Source organism: Heptranchias perlo, chromosome 11 (genome assembly GCF_035084215.1).
Source record: "Heptranchias perlo isolate sHepPer1 chromosome 11, sHepPer1.hap1, whole genome shotgun sequence".
NCBI classification, from domain to species: domain Eukaryota; kingdom Metazoa; phylum Chordata; class Chondrichthyes; order Hexanchiformes; family Hexanchidae; genus Heptranchias; species Heptranchias perlo.
Genome location: NC_090335.1, coordinates 6,633,876 through 6,648,109, shown reverse-complemented (window position 1 = coordinate 6,648,109; position 14,234 = coordinate 6,633,876). Strand labels below are relative to the sequence as shown.

The following is a 14,234-nucleotide window of genomic DNA, read 5'->3' as shown; positions in this document are numbered from 1 at the left end:
GCAAAAACCAATAGTCAACAAACAACACCAAAATAATCGCAGATAAGAACGGAACAGTTGTAAACTGTCAACAGGAAGACTCAACAAAAATGTATGGCATATTTCTATAAATGGAGCAAAACATTTTAAGCTACAGGACTTCATCAGTGGTAAGCGAACATTCTACAATGAACGTGTATACATCACTGCCTGTAAACTAAGCAACTAACAAAAGCAAAATCTGAAATAAAAACAGCAAACGCTGGAAACACTCAGAAGGTCAGGCAGCATCTGTGGAGAGAGAAACAAGAGTTAACTTTTCAGGTCGATGACTTTTCATCAGTGGAAACACGATATTGAGGTAGTCAATTGAAAAGTAGTAGTTAGCTTTATAAGTAGTGCAACATTTCTCCTGTAACCACACATTTAAATATAAATGTATTCAACAGTATTAAACTATTTCAAAATAGCAAAAACTTTCGAACAACTTCTTATAAAATTATTAAACAACTGCAAAACCATCAAGAGTAATAAATAGCAACACAATAGCAACAAGAATACAATAAGGCAACCTCAACATCACGAACAAAACTTTTCAAACTATTTACAACTGCACTCCAAAGCGTGCCTGAGGGACTGCTAAGGGTGAGACTGAGCCGGAGGACATGGATTCTGCGTGAGGGGGCACCCTATTCCTTCGTGCACCTATGCCTCTCCCCTCCCGGCAGTTGCAGCTTCGCAGGGGAAGCGGGTGTGTCTCGTGAAGAGTGGGAGGGATTGGGGGGGAGGGAGAGTGGGCTCCTATGGGGGGGTGTGGGAAAGGTCACAGACCTTTCCACATCAGCACCTTCATGGTGTTGAAATAGAGATGCTTGCGTCACTTCTCCTGCCCTCTTCTCCCTCTCAGTCTCTGCCTCAGTGCCCTCTACAGCCCTCGTCTTCTCCAGTTGGTGGGAAGCTGTGGGAAAGGAGAACAAAAGATTACAAAGGTGCCGCGTGTAAATTTTCGTATCGCACAATAGTTATCTTCACATTCAATGCACAACATGGAAAAAGATGATTCACCCCAAGCAATCTGTGCCAGGCTCACGCGCTGCACAAGCATCCTCCCACTCTAAATTTCTTTTCCCACCCTGCAGCTACGAATGGAAACAGGTTTTCAACAGGCAGCCTCATCAAACACATGCATTTCACAAATCTCTAATGTCCATCCTCTCGGTTTCATCTTTGGGTGGCTCCTGGCCAAGAGACAAAGCAAGAGGCTTTGACACTCGCCTTGCTGCGCCAATACGCTCCCAACTTTGGCCCGGTCCACAGTTGCTGCACAGTCGTATCCTTGCAGTTGCAGGGCCCTGCCCTTGTGTGAGGTCAGCTGCTTGAGGAACGGGATAAGAACATAAGAAATAGGAGCAGGAGTAGGCCAATCGGCCCCTCGAGCCTGCTCCGCTATTCAATAAGATCATGGCTGATCTGATCCTAACCTCAAATCTAAATTCATGTCCAATTTCCTGCCCGCTCCCCGTAACCCCTAACTCCCTTTACTTCTAGGAAACTGCCTATTTCTGTTTTAAATTTATTTAATGATGCAGCTTCCACAGCTTCCTGGGGCAGCAAATTCCACAGACCTACTACCCTCTGAGTGAAGAAGTTTCTCCTCATCTCAGTTTTGAAAGAGCAGCCCCTTATTCTAAGATTATGCTCCCTAGTTCTAGTTTCACCCATCCTTGGGAACATCCTTACCGCATCCACCTGATCAAGCCCCTTCACAATCTTATATGTTTCAATAAGATTGCCTCTCATTCTTCTGAACTCCAATGAGTAGAGTCCCAATCTACTCAACCTCTCCTCATATGTCCACCCCCTCATTCCTGGGATTAACCGAGTGAACCTTCTTTGTACTGCCTCGAGAGCAAGTATGTCTTTTCTTAAGTATGGACTTAAGAAAAGACACCTTCGGACTGGCTCGCTCCTGCACGTTATGCGTCAACTTGCCCTGAGGAGAGAAAACAGAGAATGTTTAGTTTCAGAGGCTTTTCAGGCATTGGAATCTTCTCTTCAGCAGCACAAAAACTGTCAAATTCATCAACTGGCCACCGGGGTGGTGGTATCCTCAGCCCAAAATCTGTTGCACGTATTGCATAACTTGAAAAAGCAAAAGCAGCGCAACTGGCTGCTAAACTTGGCTGAGTTGTGTATGAAAAAGTAACCAAATTGAAATTCCCCTCGAATCAAAAAAAAGGGGTGTCTCCCATGGCAACTGACTTTTATCACTTACTTACTTACCTTTGGATTCTGCCTTCCGGATGTTTCTATGTTTCTGCCTTTTTTTTTGGTTGTTTGTATGTTCGGTGGCCTTGTAGGTAACACCTCTCTGTCTGCACACTGTGATTGCCTTGGCAACGGGCAGTTGGAAAGACCATCTGTAATCACCAGGTATTGTTCTGTGATTTATAAATGCGAAGGGTTCGAGGATTTCATTTCCACATTCACCTGAGGAAGGAGGAAGCCTCCGAAAGCTTGTGAATTTCAAATAAAATTGTTGGACTATAACTTGGTGTTGTAAAATTGTTTACAATTGAACAAACAAGCAGTAAACCAGCTAACCTTCCACCACTCTACAAGCACTGAAAGAAGGACAATTGTTTCAGTAAAAGCAGACAACTTTTCTACTTTTAATAGAGTGTTCTTAATAGAGGAACTGGGAGTGCTTACCTTGCCTGCCCTGGTCAGGTGGTCATACTTCTTCCTACATTGGTCCCCTATTCATGGGACAGTTAATGTTGCACTCAGGTTCTCCGCCACCTCCCTTCACGCCATCTGACTTACTTTGCAGGGAGCTCTTTCCCTCGCAGTCCCCAGCAGCTGGCCTCGCCTCTTCTCTACTTCGACCAAGAGGGCCTGCAGATCCTCATCTTTGAAGTTCTCTGCTCTTTTCTTGCTGTTTTCCTGAGAGATTTCTGTGGAAAAGTATACTCAAAACACTGAACTACTTTTTACTGCATTTTACAAAGGTTTAAAAATATAAATGTTAGTAACTTTTAAAGGTTGATTTAAGGTCTTTTCAGGAGTTGCATGTCACTCACCTCCCAGTGTCATGCCTCAGTCTGAATTGCGGCGTCTGTTTTCAGCTTTTTAGATTGCCATGTGGTTGGTCTGAGAGATAAGCCATTGGGCACGTCGTCTACATGGTCCCTGATACGACATTGATCTCGCTGAGCCATTATCAGATCGACGTTCAGCCAATCTGTGTCAGCCGTGGCTCAGTTGGTAACACTCTCACCTCTGAGTCAGAAGGTCATGGGTTCAAGCCCCACTCCAGAGACTTGAGCCCATAATCCAGGCTGACACCCCAGTGCAGTACTGAGGGAGTACAACACTGAGGGGTGCCATCTTTCGGATTAGACGTTAAACTGAGGCCCCGTCAGCCCCCTCAGATGGACGTAAAAGATCCCACTGCATTATTGAAAGAAGAGCAGGGGAGTTCTCTCTGATATCCTGGCCAATATTTAACCTTCAACCGAAACCAGATTATCTGGTCATTACTGTTTGTGGGACCTTGCTGTGTGCACATTGGCGCCCATGTTTCCTACATTGCAACAGTCACTACACTTCAAAAGTACTTCATTGGCTGTAAAGTGCTTTGGGACATTCTGAGGTCGTGAAAGGTGCTATATAAATGCAAGTTCTTTCTTTCCAGCAGTTTGCGGCACAAATATATTGCGATGTTAATGGTGAGCTTAAAAGTCCAATCAACGGCGTTGGCCATCAAACCCCCCATTGCATCAGTTTCAGGCCCTTTATATCTTGTTTGGGAACAAGAAACAAGAAACCACATCTTGTTTGGGAACAAGAAACCACATATTGAATGTTGCAGCTCTACAGTCTACTGATCATGAAAAAGACTTGCGTAGTATTTATTGAGGAAAAAAAATTGAAACTAGCAACCGAATGGATGGAAGGAGCTTAAAAAATGTAAAAACCAAGTCCTAGGTTGTATTAGTGGAGGAAAGGAATACAAAGGAAGAGGAGATACTGTTACAGTATAAAGCACTGATTAGTCTCTGCCAACATATACCAATCACGAAATAATAGGAACTGTGGTCGTGACAGAGGGTAGTGCTCGGCAACCAGCATTCCATCGAATCACAAAGGCAATGAGGTTCGGCTCAGGCTTATTCTTGATGGAGGTGCCCTATTGAAGTTTTAAAAATTATGATAAAGTTGATAGAGATAAACTGTGATCTGAACTCGGGATCATAGTTCGAAAGTAAGAGTCAATACAGTAATTGGGTTTATGCTGCTGATTTCTCTTGATGCTCTTAACAGCAGTCTCTGTACGCTTACCTTGTTCTGTATGATGCAGAGGTGCATATCTGATGGCTAATAATATTTTATTTGTTTTTATTATTGACATGGGCAACACAGGCAAGACTGCATATATTGCCTATCCCTAGGTGCCCTGCGAAGGTGGTGATGGTGGCGGAGGGCCTTCTCCCTGCAATCATCTGCTTACTAGATTTAGTGTGCTATGCAGCCCATTTCTTTTTGAAATACTAATATTACCACAGAACATAGTTGTGTATGTAATGGGTTAATTATCCTTGGTTTAATTTATGTCTCTGTCATTTGACCAGGATCCTGTTACTGGTGGAAATCCTGCATGTCTCCATTCCAGCACAAACATAATTCACAGTCACTCCAGGCCATCAGCTTTTGGGAGAATGTCTCAAATTTCTGCTTTTAGTTTAATGTCTCTCAGAAATAATTCTTCTGTGTGATCCTCAGACATTTTCTTTTTCATGTCGTATCAACAGTACCTTGTGCATCTTTATGATTAACATCAGAAATTGCTGCAAAAAATCAAACCATAGTTTGTGTGTAAATGCAGTTAAGGGGCGGTTGCTTGCCAACAATAGGCTTCTTCAAATACAGCTCAGGAATTGATTGACACTCCCTCCATCCATTGTCTTATATGAGGCTCAGTTATGCAGGTTTCCACAGTGACCATGTGGTGTGAATCAGCAGTCCTTTTTACTCCAGCTTGTCTGGAGCCAATTTCATTCTTTCTTTTATTATAAACTATACTGCTAGTTCTCATATTAGGTTTTTAGGACATGTAAACAGTTTCAGCGATCATTCCCAGTTAAAATTGAATAACTTTTTACTAGTCAGAAAAAAGCCTTGATTGAATTTGCATAATTACTCAAAGTACACAAAGTTGTTTAAAATGACAGAAAATGAGTTCTTATTTTGATTTTTAAATAGTATATTTAAATATGCAATTTATTTGCAGGATATAGTCTCTGTCGTGGTGTTATCTCTGCCTTGTGGCTGGATTTGTACCCTAATGGGGCTTCCTACGATGTTTGGTTACATCATTTGTGGAGTCTTGTTGGGTCCTTCAGGACTAAACCGCATCAAGGTATGAATTCTACTTCTGCCATACAGTAGGGCACTCTCCTCAGCTTAGATTGTCTTTGGGCAAGCAAATCATTTACTTCCGAAATGTAATTCACTAAAGGAGAGCAGTGTACTATATTCATCAAAACATTTAGTTGTTAGTTTCATGGGGTGAAGAGTGTGCTGGTGCCCAAGAAATAAAAGGCAGAGCAGCTGGTGTGTTACCTTTTCTGTCTTGGTTGGGTTATTGAATTTTTTGTGGCACTGGTCTGCAGTCCTGGGGTGAGAGTTGGCATAGTGCCCGTACCATCTCCCTCTACATGGCACAAAGTCCATTTTTGTAGCTTCCTCCCATAGACATCCAGCAGTCTGACTCTCCCCTGCTCTGTTGCATCAAGGAGGTCTTTGCAGGTCCAATTGGTTGAAGTTGTGGGCTCTTCTCATGCTTGTGCCATGCATGTGTCCCTTCACTGACGGAAAGGTGGCACAAAAACACTCGTGAGCCATCCAGTGCCGCTTTCTGACAGTAAATTTAGCGAGCCAAGCACTTAGCAACTCACCTGCTGCTCCACCAGCCTGCTGCTGCAATCTTCAGCCAGAAATCCTAATTTTTAAGCACCCCAGCACATTACTGCCATATAAAACTTAATTTACACCGATGGATATGCAAATTAGTTGACCCATGAAATTCTGAGGCAAACACGCTGCCGACCTTGGGCGGGTACAACTCATCTCACCAATGCAGCATGACTCACTGTGCAGACATTTGGGGCCAGAGATTATGACATCATTTAAACTGCAATTGATAAGTGTTTGAAAATAAAGGATATGGGGAAAGAATGGATAAATGGGACTAGAGTGGACAGCTCCAATTGAAGAGCTAGGACTAGCACGGGCATGATGGGCCGAATGGCCTCTCTTCGTGTGGTGTCATTTCTGTAGTTTATATAATTGATATATTTTGTAAGTTTTTGAAAATTATATCTTAATTGATCTGTGATTGCAGAGGACATTCATGTTTTGCCACATTTTTCCGCAGTCTATTGTGCAATTGGAGACCCTTGGTGAGTTCGGCGTGTTCTTCACTCTGTTTGTCGTTGGTCTGGAGTTTTCTCCCGACAGGCTCAGAAAGGTATTAACGGTTCATTTCACATTCAAAGATTCTTGATTTAAATGAAGCAGTCTATATGTTTATTCTTGTATGTTCCCCCCTAACAATTGTAAAGCCAGTGTTAGAAACTGAGGGAGTGCTCCAGTACTGAATGCTGTAATTGTCATAACATTCTTACTCTGATCGAGAAATCCTGTTTATATTTGGCCAGGAGCCCAAGTGATCACTACAACCAACTGATCATTATGTCAGATGCACTGCTTATCGCATGATACTTGATGTTGTGAACTGGAGTGCTGAGTTAACTCCAGATATGCAGAAACCTAATCCAAGCATTATCCTTTTTTTGTTTGAGGGCAATAAAAGTCAATCATTGTGTGGACCAGTCACAAGTCGTCCAGACTGGGTAGGCGGTAGGCTCCCTTTCCTGAAGAACATTAGTGAACTATTTGGGCTTTTACATCAATCCAGCTGCTTTTATAGTCACAAATTACTGGATTCATGGAATTCAGTTTCACAAGTAGCCATCGTGCAATTTAATTTCTAAGCTGCTATTCAGTGTGATTAACCACTACACTACCACAACCCTAAACCTTGCAACGGAACCCAAAATCTTCCTGTTTACTCACGTTGTACAGAATTCGGGATCTTATCACAAAACTTGATCCACAGATTGCCTAATTGCCCATATTGCAGAAATATGGAGACATTGGGAAACTGAATTACAGAAGCCAGGCATAATAACCTGTGAAGGTAATTCTCTGGGTACCCACTGGAAACATCAAGTACTTGTCCTCAAGCAAGATGGTGACCGTGGAACTCGCTCCTCTGCATGGTGCCACAGGAGATTGCAATCTACACTTCTGACTCCTGGCTGGAGCTGTTGTTATTGGAGATCTTTTTACCAGCTACAGTGCTGATTGGACTTAGTGGCAGCTTGGCTTGCATTGCTGTATTTTAAATCTCTCTCTTGCACTTAGCCCAGCAACCATCCGCAACCAACACCTCTGATCACCTGTCAAGTGTCGGAGGAAGTGGACTAGGTAGTCTCCGCTGCCTAAATCCTCCCTCTGCTCCTCACTCTGTTGTGCAGCTCTCAAATGTTTACTTACCCCTGGTATAACAGTTTCCGCTGCTGCTCCTGCTTGTTCAGGTTTTCTCCACTGAATCTGTCACACATGTTCTCCCAACTCCCCACAGCCGTCCTCACCAAACATGGCTTTCTCTGCCTTGCTCGCTAATCTCTGATTTCTCCAACATTCCTTATAGATTCTGGATATTTCTGACCTTTCTCCAATCTTCCACTCAACCTTTGGGCTTCCCACTAACCTCAGACTTCTCTGCCATTTAGAACCATAGATGTTTATAGTGAAAAGGGAGGCCATTCAGCCCCTCGTATCTATGCTGGCTCTTTGCTAGAGTAATCGAAAGCTAATCTCACTGCCTTGATCTCTGTAAAGAAATTTCTACTAACCTCTCTCCTCGCTGATTGACTACTTTGAATTGTCGACACCTTGTCATTGTCTCCCCAGTGGAAATAGTCTTTCCCTTTTCACCCTATCAAAGCCCTTCATAATATTAAAAACCTCCATTAAATCTCCTCTTGGTCTTCTCTGCTCCAGTTAATGGAGTTTTTTTGCAGCATTCTCCAACCCGAGGGGCTGGTCCCAGTGTTTGCTGAACTCTAAAACCAAACTTTGGACTCCTTGTCCTCTTGTGAATACCCAGATCTCTGGACCTTAACTGCTGAAGGTGGGACCTCAAACCTTCACCTAGCCCCACTCCCTGACTTGCAAGCCAGCTGCAGACTGACTGCCTTTTCCCAAGACTTCTCCCAGTGGTTTTGACCATCATGTATTGGAATTATGATGTACTTCCTCTAGGTCTTGCACTACTGCTTGCACATCATGGCTGCCAACCCTGTCCCAAGCATTTTGCCTCACTGTCCACATCCCCCTCATTTAACCATGCTCTCCTCCGCTTCTTTATAGCCCCCCCCTTACTGACTGACCGCTCCATGATCACCTAATTGCCCAGTCCCAACATATATTATTCTCCTACTTAACTCTCATCTCCGTACCACCCCTGGCACTTAGCCTTACAGGACTGGCTCACAACCTCCCTTTAACTCAAATTGGGCTTCCTTCTTTGCATCCACTGTGACACAGGCTGCCAATTCTATTCCAGTAACTGCCGTACTCCCATATTTCATGTTCACCTGGATCCTCTTTAGCTAGTCTGCTAAACTCCCTGTCCCCTTCCCTGGTCTGTCAAATGAGTTGCTGACCACCCTCCTAATCTGCACAGGACTGTAAAATGTTTGCTCACTCTCAAACAGGCCATCTCCACCTGCAACCTCATTCAAGAGCAACAAATCAACATCCTGGCCTAGCTGAAACCCAGCTTAACATCAGTGACTCCTTTCCCTCACTGAGATTGACCCATCTGGCTTTACATTCCAACATGGCCGCCACCCAAACCAGTAGTGGTAGTTTGGCAATTATCACGGAGATCCCAGCTTGGCTTGCTCCCTGTTCCTCCAGCTCATACTCCATGTTTAAATATTTCACCTTTTATCATCCTTTGCATATCTCTTAAGATTCTTCATGTCTACTACTCCCTCCTCCAATCCACAGACATTTTCTTCGCTGCAATCTCCCCCTTCAAGTCCAACCTCAGTTGCTGTATCAAGCAACTCTTAATCTTTGATAATTTTGATCTTCACTTGAATGCTTCTCCCCTATTTCCATCAAGTTTCCTTGCTCTGTTCGCCCCCTTCCACATTGACTCTTCCCCCACTTCACTTGCAAGAGTTATTTCAAATTCTAACCTCCCCTCCTGTGGCCTGCCAGCTGTGATAACATCAACGTCTCTGTCGACCTGCGCCATCATTTTGCCTCCATCTTTGACCGCCTCCCCCCAGATGCCAGATGGCCTTCTATCCCCACTTCATCCCCTATTCTATTGGCCATCTCCGCACCCTCCACAAGTCATCTCAAATGCACTTACCATTTGACCAGCATAACTAAACCACCTGAAACTGTCCAGTTGCTCCCTCTCCTTGGCCAAAGTTGGCCCGTTACCACAAGCCACTTATTCAGATATCCCTCGTCCACAACCCCACCCCCCCCTCCCATCCTCACCTCGCGTATAAACGCAAGGAATTAATGGATAGTGTAGTGTCCTAACTACCCAACTTCACTTTTCAACCCAATGTTTCCCACACTGTTCCCACCTCTTTCAAGACTCTACAGCTGAGGTACCTCCACCCCATCTCAGCTGCTGAAACCCTTATCCATACTGTTGTCATCTCCAGACTCAGCTACTCTAATATTCTCCTTGCTGGCCTCCCATCCTTCACTCTCTCCAAGAACTCCAACCTGTCCAAATCTCTGCTGCACACATCCTGTCCCGCAGTGCATCCTGTAGATCCTACACACTGCAGCCTCGATGCACCGATGGTGGAGGGAGTGAGTATTTGAGGTGACAGTTGGGCTGCCGATCAAGCGGGCTGCTTTGTCCTGGATGATGTTGAGCTTCTTGAGTGTTGTTGGAGCTGCACCCATCCAGGCAAGAGAAGAATATCCCATCACATTCCTGACTTGTGCCTTGTGGGTGCTGGAAAGGCTTAGGGGAGTCAGAAGGTGAGTCACTGTCCACAGTGAGTCACTCTCCTCCTCCACCCACATGGTTTCCTCTGGTGTACTCCATCTCTCCTCTTCATCTTCTACATGATTTGCCTTGACAACATTAAGAAACTTGGGGTCAGTGTCCATGTTTATGCTGATGATGCCTGGCTCTGCCTCATCTATTGATGCAAAGGCTGTGAGGGGATAAAAGCATCTTTTCCTTTGATTCAAAAAATAGGCAATTAGAATAATAGAATCATAGAACGGTTACAGCATAGAAGAAGGCCATTCGGCCCATCGAGTCCTTGCCGGCTCTATGCAAGAGCAATCCAGCTAGTCCTACTCCCGTAGCCCTGCAAATTTTTTCCTTTCAAGTACTTATCCAGTTCCCTTTTAAAGGCCATGATTGAACCTGCCTTCGGCAGTGCATTCCAGATCATAACCACTCGCTGTGTAAAATATTTTTTCCTCATGTCACCTTTGGTTCTTTAGCCAATCACCTTAAATCTATATCCTCTGGTCCTTGACCCTTCCGCCAATGGGAACAGTTTCTCTCTATCTACTCTGACTAGACCCTTCATGATTTTTGAACACCTCTATCAAATCTCCTCGCAACCTTCCCTGTTCTCCAAGGAGAACAACGCCAGCTTCTCCAGTCTATCCACGTATCTAAAGTCCCTCATCCCTGAAATCATTTTAGTAAATCTCTTCTGCACCCTTTCTACCCCCAGATCTCTCTGTTCCTAGTGCCCCTTTTAGAGTTGTGCCCTCTAGTGTACATTGCCTTCACATCTATCCTGAAGTGCGGTGCCCAGAACTGGACACAATACTCCAGTTGTGGCCGAACCAGTGTTTAATAAAGGTTCATCATGACTTCCATACTTTTGTACTCTATGCCTCTATTTATAAAGCCCAGGATCCCGTATGCTTTTTTAACCACTTTCTCAACCTGCCCTGTCACCTTCAACGATTTGTGCACATATACCCCCAGATCTCTCTGTTCCTAGTGCCCCTTTTAGAGTTGTGCCCTCTAGTGTACATTGCCTCTCCTCGTTCTTCCTACCAAAATGTATCACTTCACATTTTTCTGCATTAAATTTCATCTGCCATGTCTGCCCATGCTACCAGCCTGTCTATTTTCACTTGAAGTCTATCACTATTCTCCTCACTGTTTACTACCCTTCCAAGTTTTGTATGATCTGCAAATTTGGAAATTGTGCCCTGAACACCCAAGTCCAAGTCATTAATATATATCAAGAAAAGCAGTGGTCCCAGCACCGACCCCTGGGGAACACCACTCTACACCTCCCTCCAGTCCGAAAAACAACCGTTCACCACTATTCTCTGCTTCCTGTCCCTTAGCCAATTCTATATCCATGTTGCTACTGCCCCCTTTACTCCATGGGCCGGAATCTTGATGATAAGCCTACCGTGCGACACTTTATCAAACGCGCTTTGAAAGACCATATACACCACATCAACTGCATTACCCTCATCTACCCTCTCTGATACCTCATCAAAAAACTCTATCAGGTTAGTTGAACACGATTTGCCTTTAACAAATCCGTGCTGGCTTTCCCTAATGAATCCACACTCGTCCAAGTGACTGTTAATTCTGTCCCGGATTATCATTTCTAAAAGTTTCCCCACCACTGAGGTTAAACTGACTGGCCTATAGTTGCTGGGTTTATCCTTTTGAACAAGGGTGTAACATTTGCAATTCTCCAGTTCTCTGGCACCACCCCCATATCGAAGGATGTTAAGATTATGGCCAGTATCTCTGCAATTTCCAGCCTTCTCTCAGCAACCTAGGATGCATCCCATCTGGACAGGGTGACTTATCTACTTTGTCCTTAGAAAATTGTCCTTAGTTTGCTGCGATTTGATTTTTCTAAGGACAATGGACTGAGTATCGCCTGGTTGATTTTCAAACCTTCCTGGTATAACGACTCTCATTATCCCCCCTCCCCCCCCCAATTAAAAAAAAAATGAGGTTATACTCTGTCTGTTTACTCACCCCAGGAAGGATACAAGTAATGGCTTCAATTAAAACAAACTGAGTTTTCTGGCTGTCCGTGAGTTGACGTTTAATTGTCATTCTGCCACAGAGCATTGATCCATTGATTATTTTTGTTTTGAAATTCTGTTTTAACCTTACTAAAATCATACAAAATAAAGACAAAATCTCCATTTTCATCACAGCCCTCTTTCAAACCCACTTTAAATCTGAACCTCCTGAACAGTCCATCCGACAGACCAAGGTAATTCATCCTTGGCCAATAACTCATTCCACTTGTATAACAAGCTCTGTTAATCACCTCCTCTGCCTTCATTGTTTCTCATCATGTTCCTCTTCCAAGAGAACAAGCACTGCTACTATCGTAATCACATATGTTGTAAAATGGCAAGGAAGAAGGCAGAGACTTCTGTGTAGTTTTTAAGCAAATGATGGAAGGCTGTAGTCACATTGGAATATTGCAGTGAGTGGAAATTTGGCCATCAATAGATATCTGCCGAAAGTTCAATTTTGCATCAAGCAAAATAGTTCCTGATGCATGGAAATAGCCCCATAAGTTTAAACTAAAAGTAATGCCAGTTAAAGGCTGAACACTACCTTCCAACAGACTAGTCTTATGTTTTTTCATCCTGACCAGCACATTTTTTGGATTCTGCCTAGCTCAGGCTGCTTTGTTGCTCTGATTTTTTCCTTTCCTTCCTGTTGAAACTTAATCTTAAATTCTTATGACACAATTGATATTTCTTAATATTTTACTGTCTTGCACTAAGTATTTATTTCCTCAACAATTCTTAACTCTCTATAAAGCTTAAGTGTGTCCAAGACTAGAATATTTCTCCTCTATCTGGGAGGCTCTTCTAACAACTTTCTTGCAAACCTGGGCAGGTCAGTACTCTCTCGCTTCTAGCATATAGTTTCCCTCCGTTCCTGTGTCTCTGTTTTATTGATATTACTGTAGTCAGTGCTTCTCTGAACCTTCCTCTACATGATCCTTCTAAGCAACAAAAGAAACACCTTACTTGCCCTACATCCTCTACATACTCATTGTTGAAATGAAGACTCATTGCAGAGTGTAACACTCAAACTCATTGTCTCTCGCAGCCCCAAACCTGCGGAACTCTTCAATTCCTTCCTTCTACAATCTTCACGCTCTTAAAATCTAAGCTTGATGTCACCTTCGCACTATTCCCAACTTACTGGTCCTTGAACTTTTCTCGGTGTTGGTTGTGCCTGTGCTGTGGTCTGTGGCCCTTCAATTTTAAAGATGTCGCCTTGTGATTAGGGAAGATCTGTGGCATGTACCATTTTGATTTAGAATCACATCCTCTTACTACTTCCTTGCCTTCCATCATACCAAGAAAAAGAATATTGTAACATTAATACTTGATTTTTAAAAATTCAAATATTAAAAAGCACAGTTCTACATTTTTTTCCCTCTTAGGTCTGGAAGATTTCCTTGCAAGGCACCAGTTACATGACAATCCTGATGGTTGCATTTGGATTACTCTGGGGACATCTGTTGAATATCAGGCCAGCACAAAGTGTCTTTATTTCTACATGTTTGTCTCTATCAAGTACCCCATTAGTATCCAAATTCCTTGCTCTTGGTGCTAGAGGAGACAAAGAAGGTAAATGTGATACTATTAAAAGAAGCAGTTGGTTATATGAATATAGGGCAGTGGTGTAATTGTGAATTTTGCATTGAATTGTTCATCAGGCTGAGCTCAAGCTTAAAGTTACTGAGTTTGAAGACATTCTGCAGTGTACGGGAGGCTGAGGAAAAGAGGTGGATGACGGTTTGCAGACGAGGGGGAGGGGGATGGGGGGTGCCAGGATGCTGGTAGAGGAACTGCAGGAAGCTCTGTAGAGTTTGAAGTTGTCTGATAGGTTGATGGTACTGAATACCTATAATACAAACAAGAACAGTGACTTAGGGGATGGAAATCACATGGGGGAGGGGAGGAAATTGTGTTAAGAAGTTACAAGTGTTAGTTATGGGGGATTCTATCATTTGTGGATTCTGCAGGTGTAGTCTGGATAGAGAAGACTTTGAAAAGGGAGAGTGAACCGCTTAAAGTTATGGTTCATGTTGAAACCA

The 14,234-nt window shown here is 43.5% G+C and overlaps 1 protein-coding gene across 1 annotated transcript in view; it reads left to right on the top strand.

Moving 5' to 3' along the window:
- Positions 1–14,234, top strand: part of tmco3 (transmembrane and coiled-coil domains 3) — a 97,214-nt gene that overhangs the window by 42,629 nt on the left and 40,351 nt on the right. Inside the window, exons 5-7 of the mRNA XM_067992486.1 lie at positions 5,273–5,401; positions 6,419–6,511; positions 13,578–13,764. Coding sequence (XP_067848587.1) covers positions 5,273–5,401; positions 6,419–6,511; positions 13,578–13,764 — 409 coding nt within the window. The remainder of the gene's footprint in view (positions 1–5,272; positions 5,402–6,418; positions 6,512–13,577; positions 13,765–14,234) is intronic.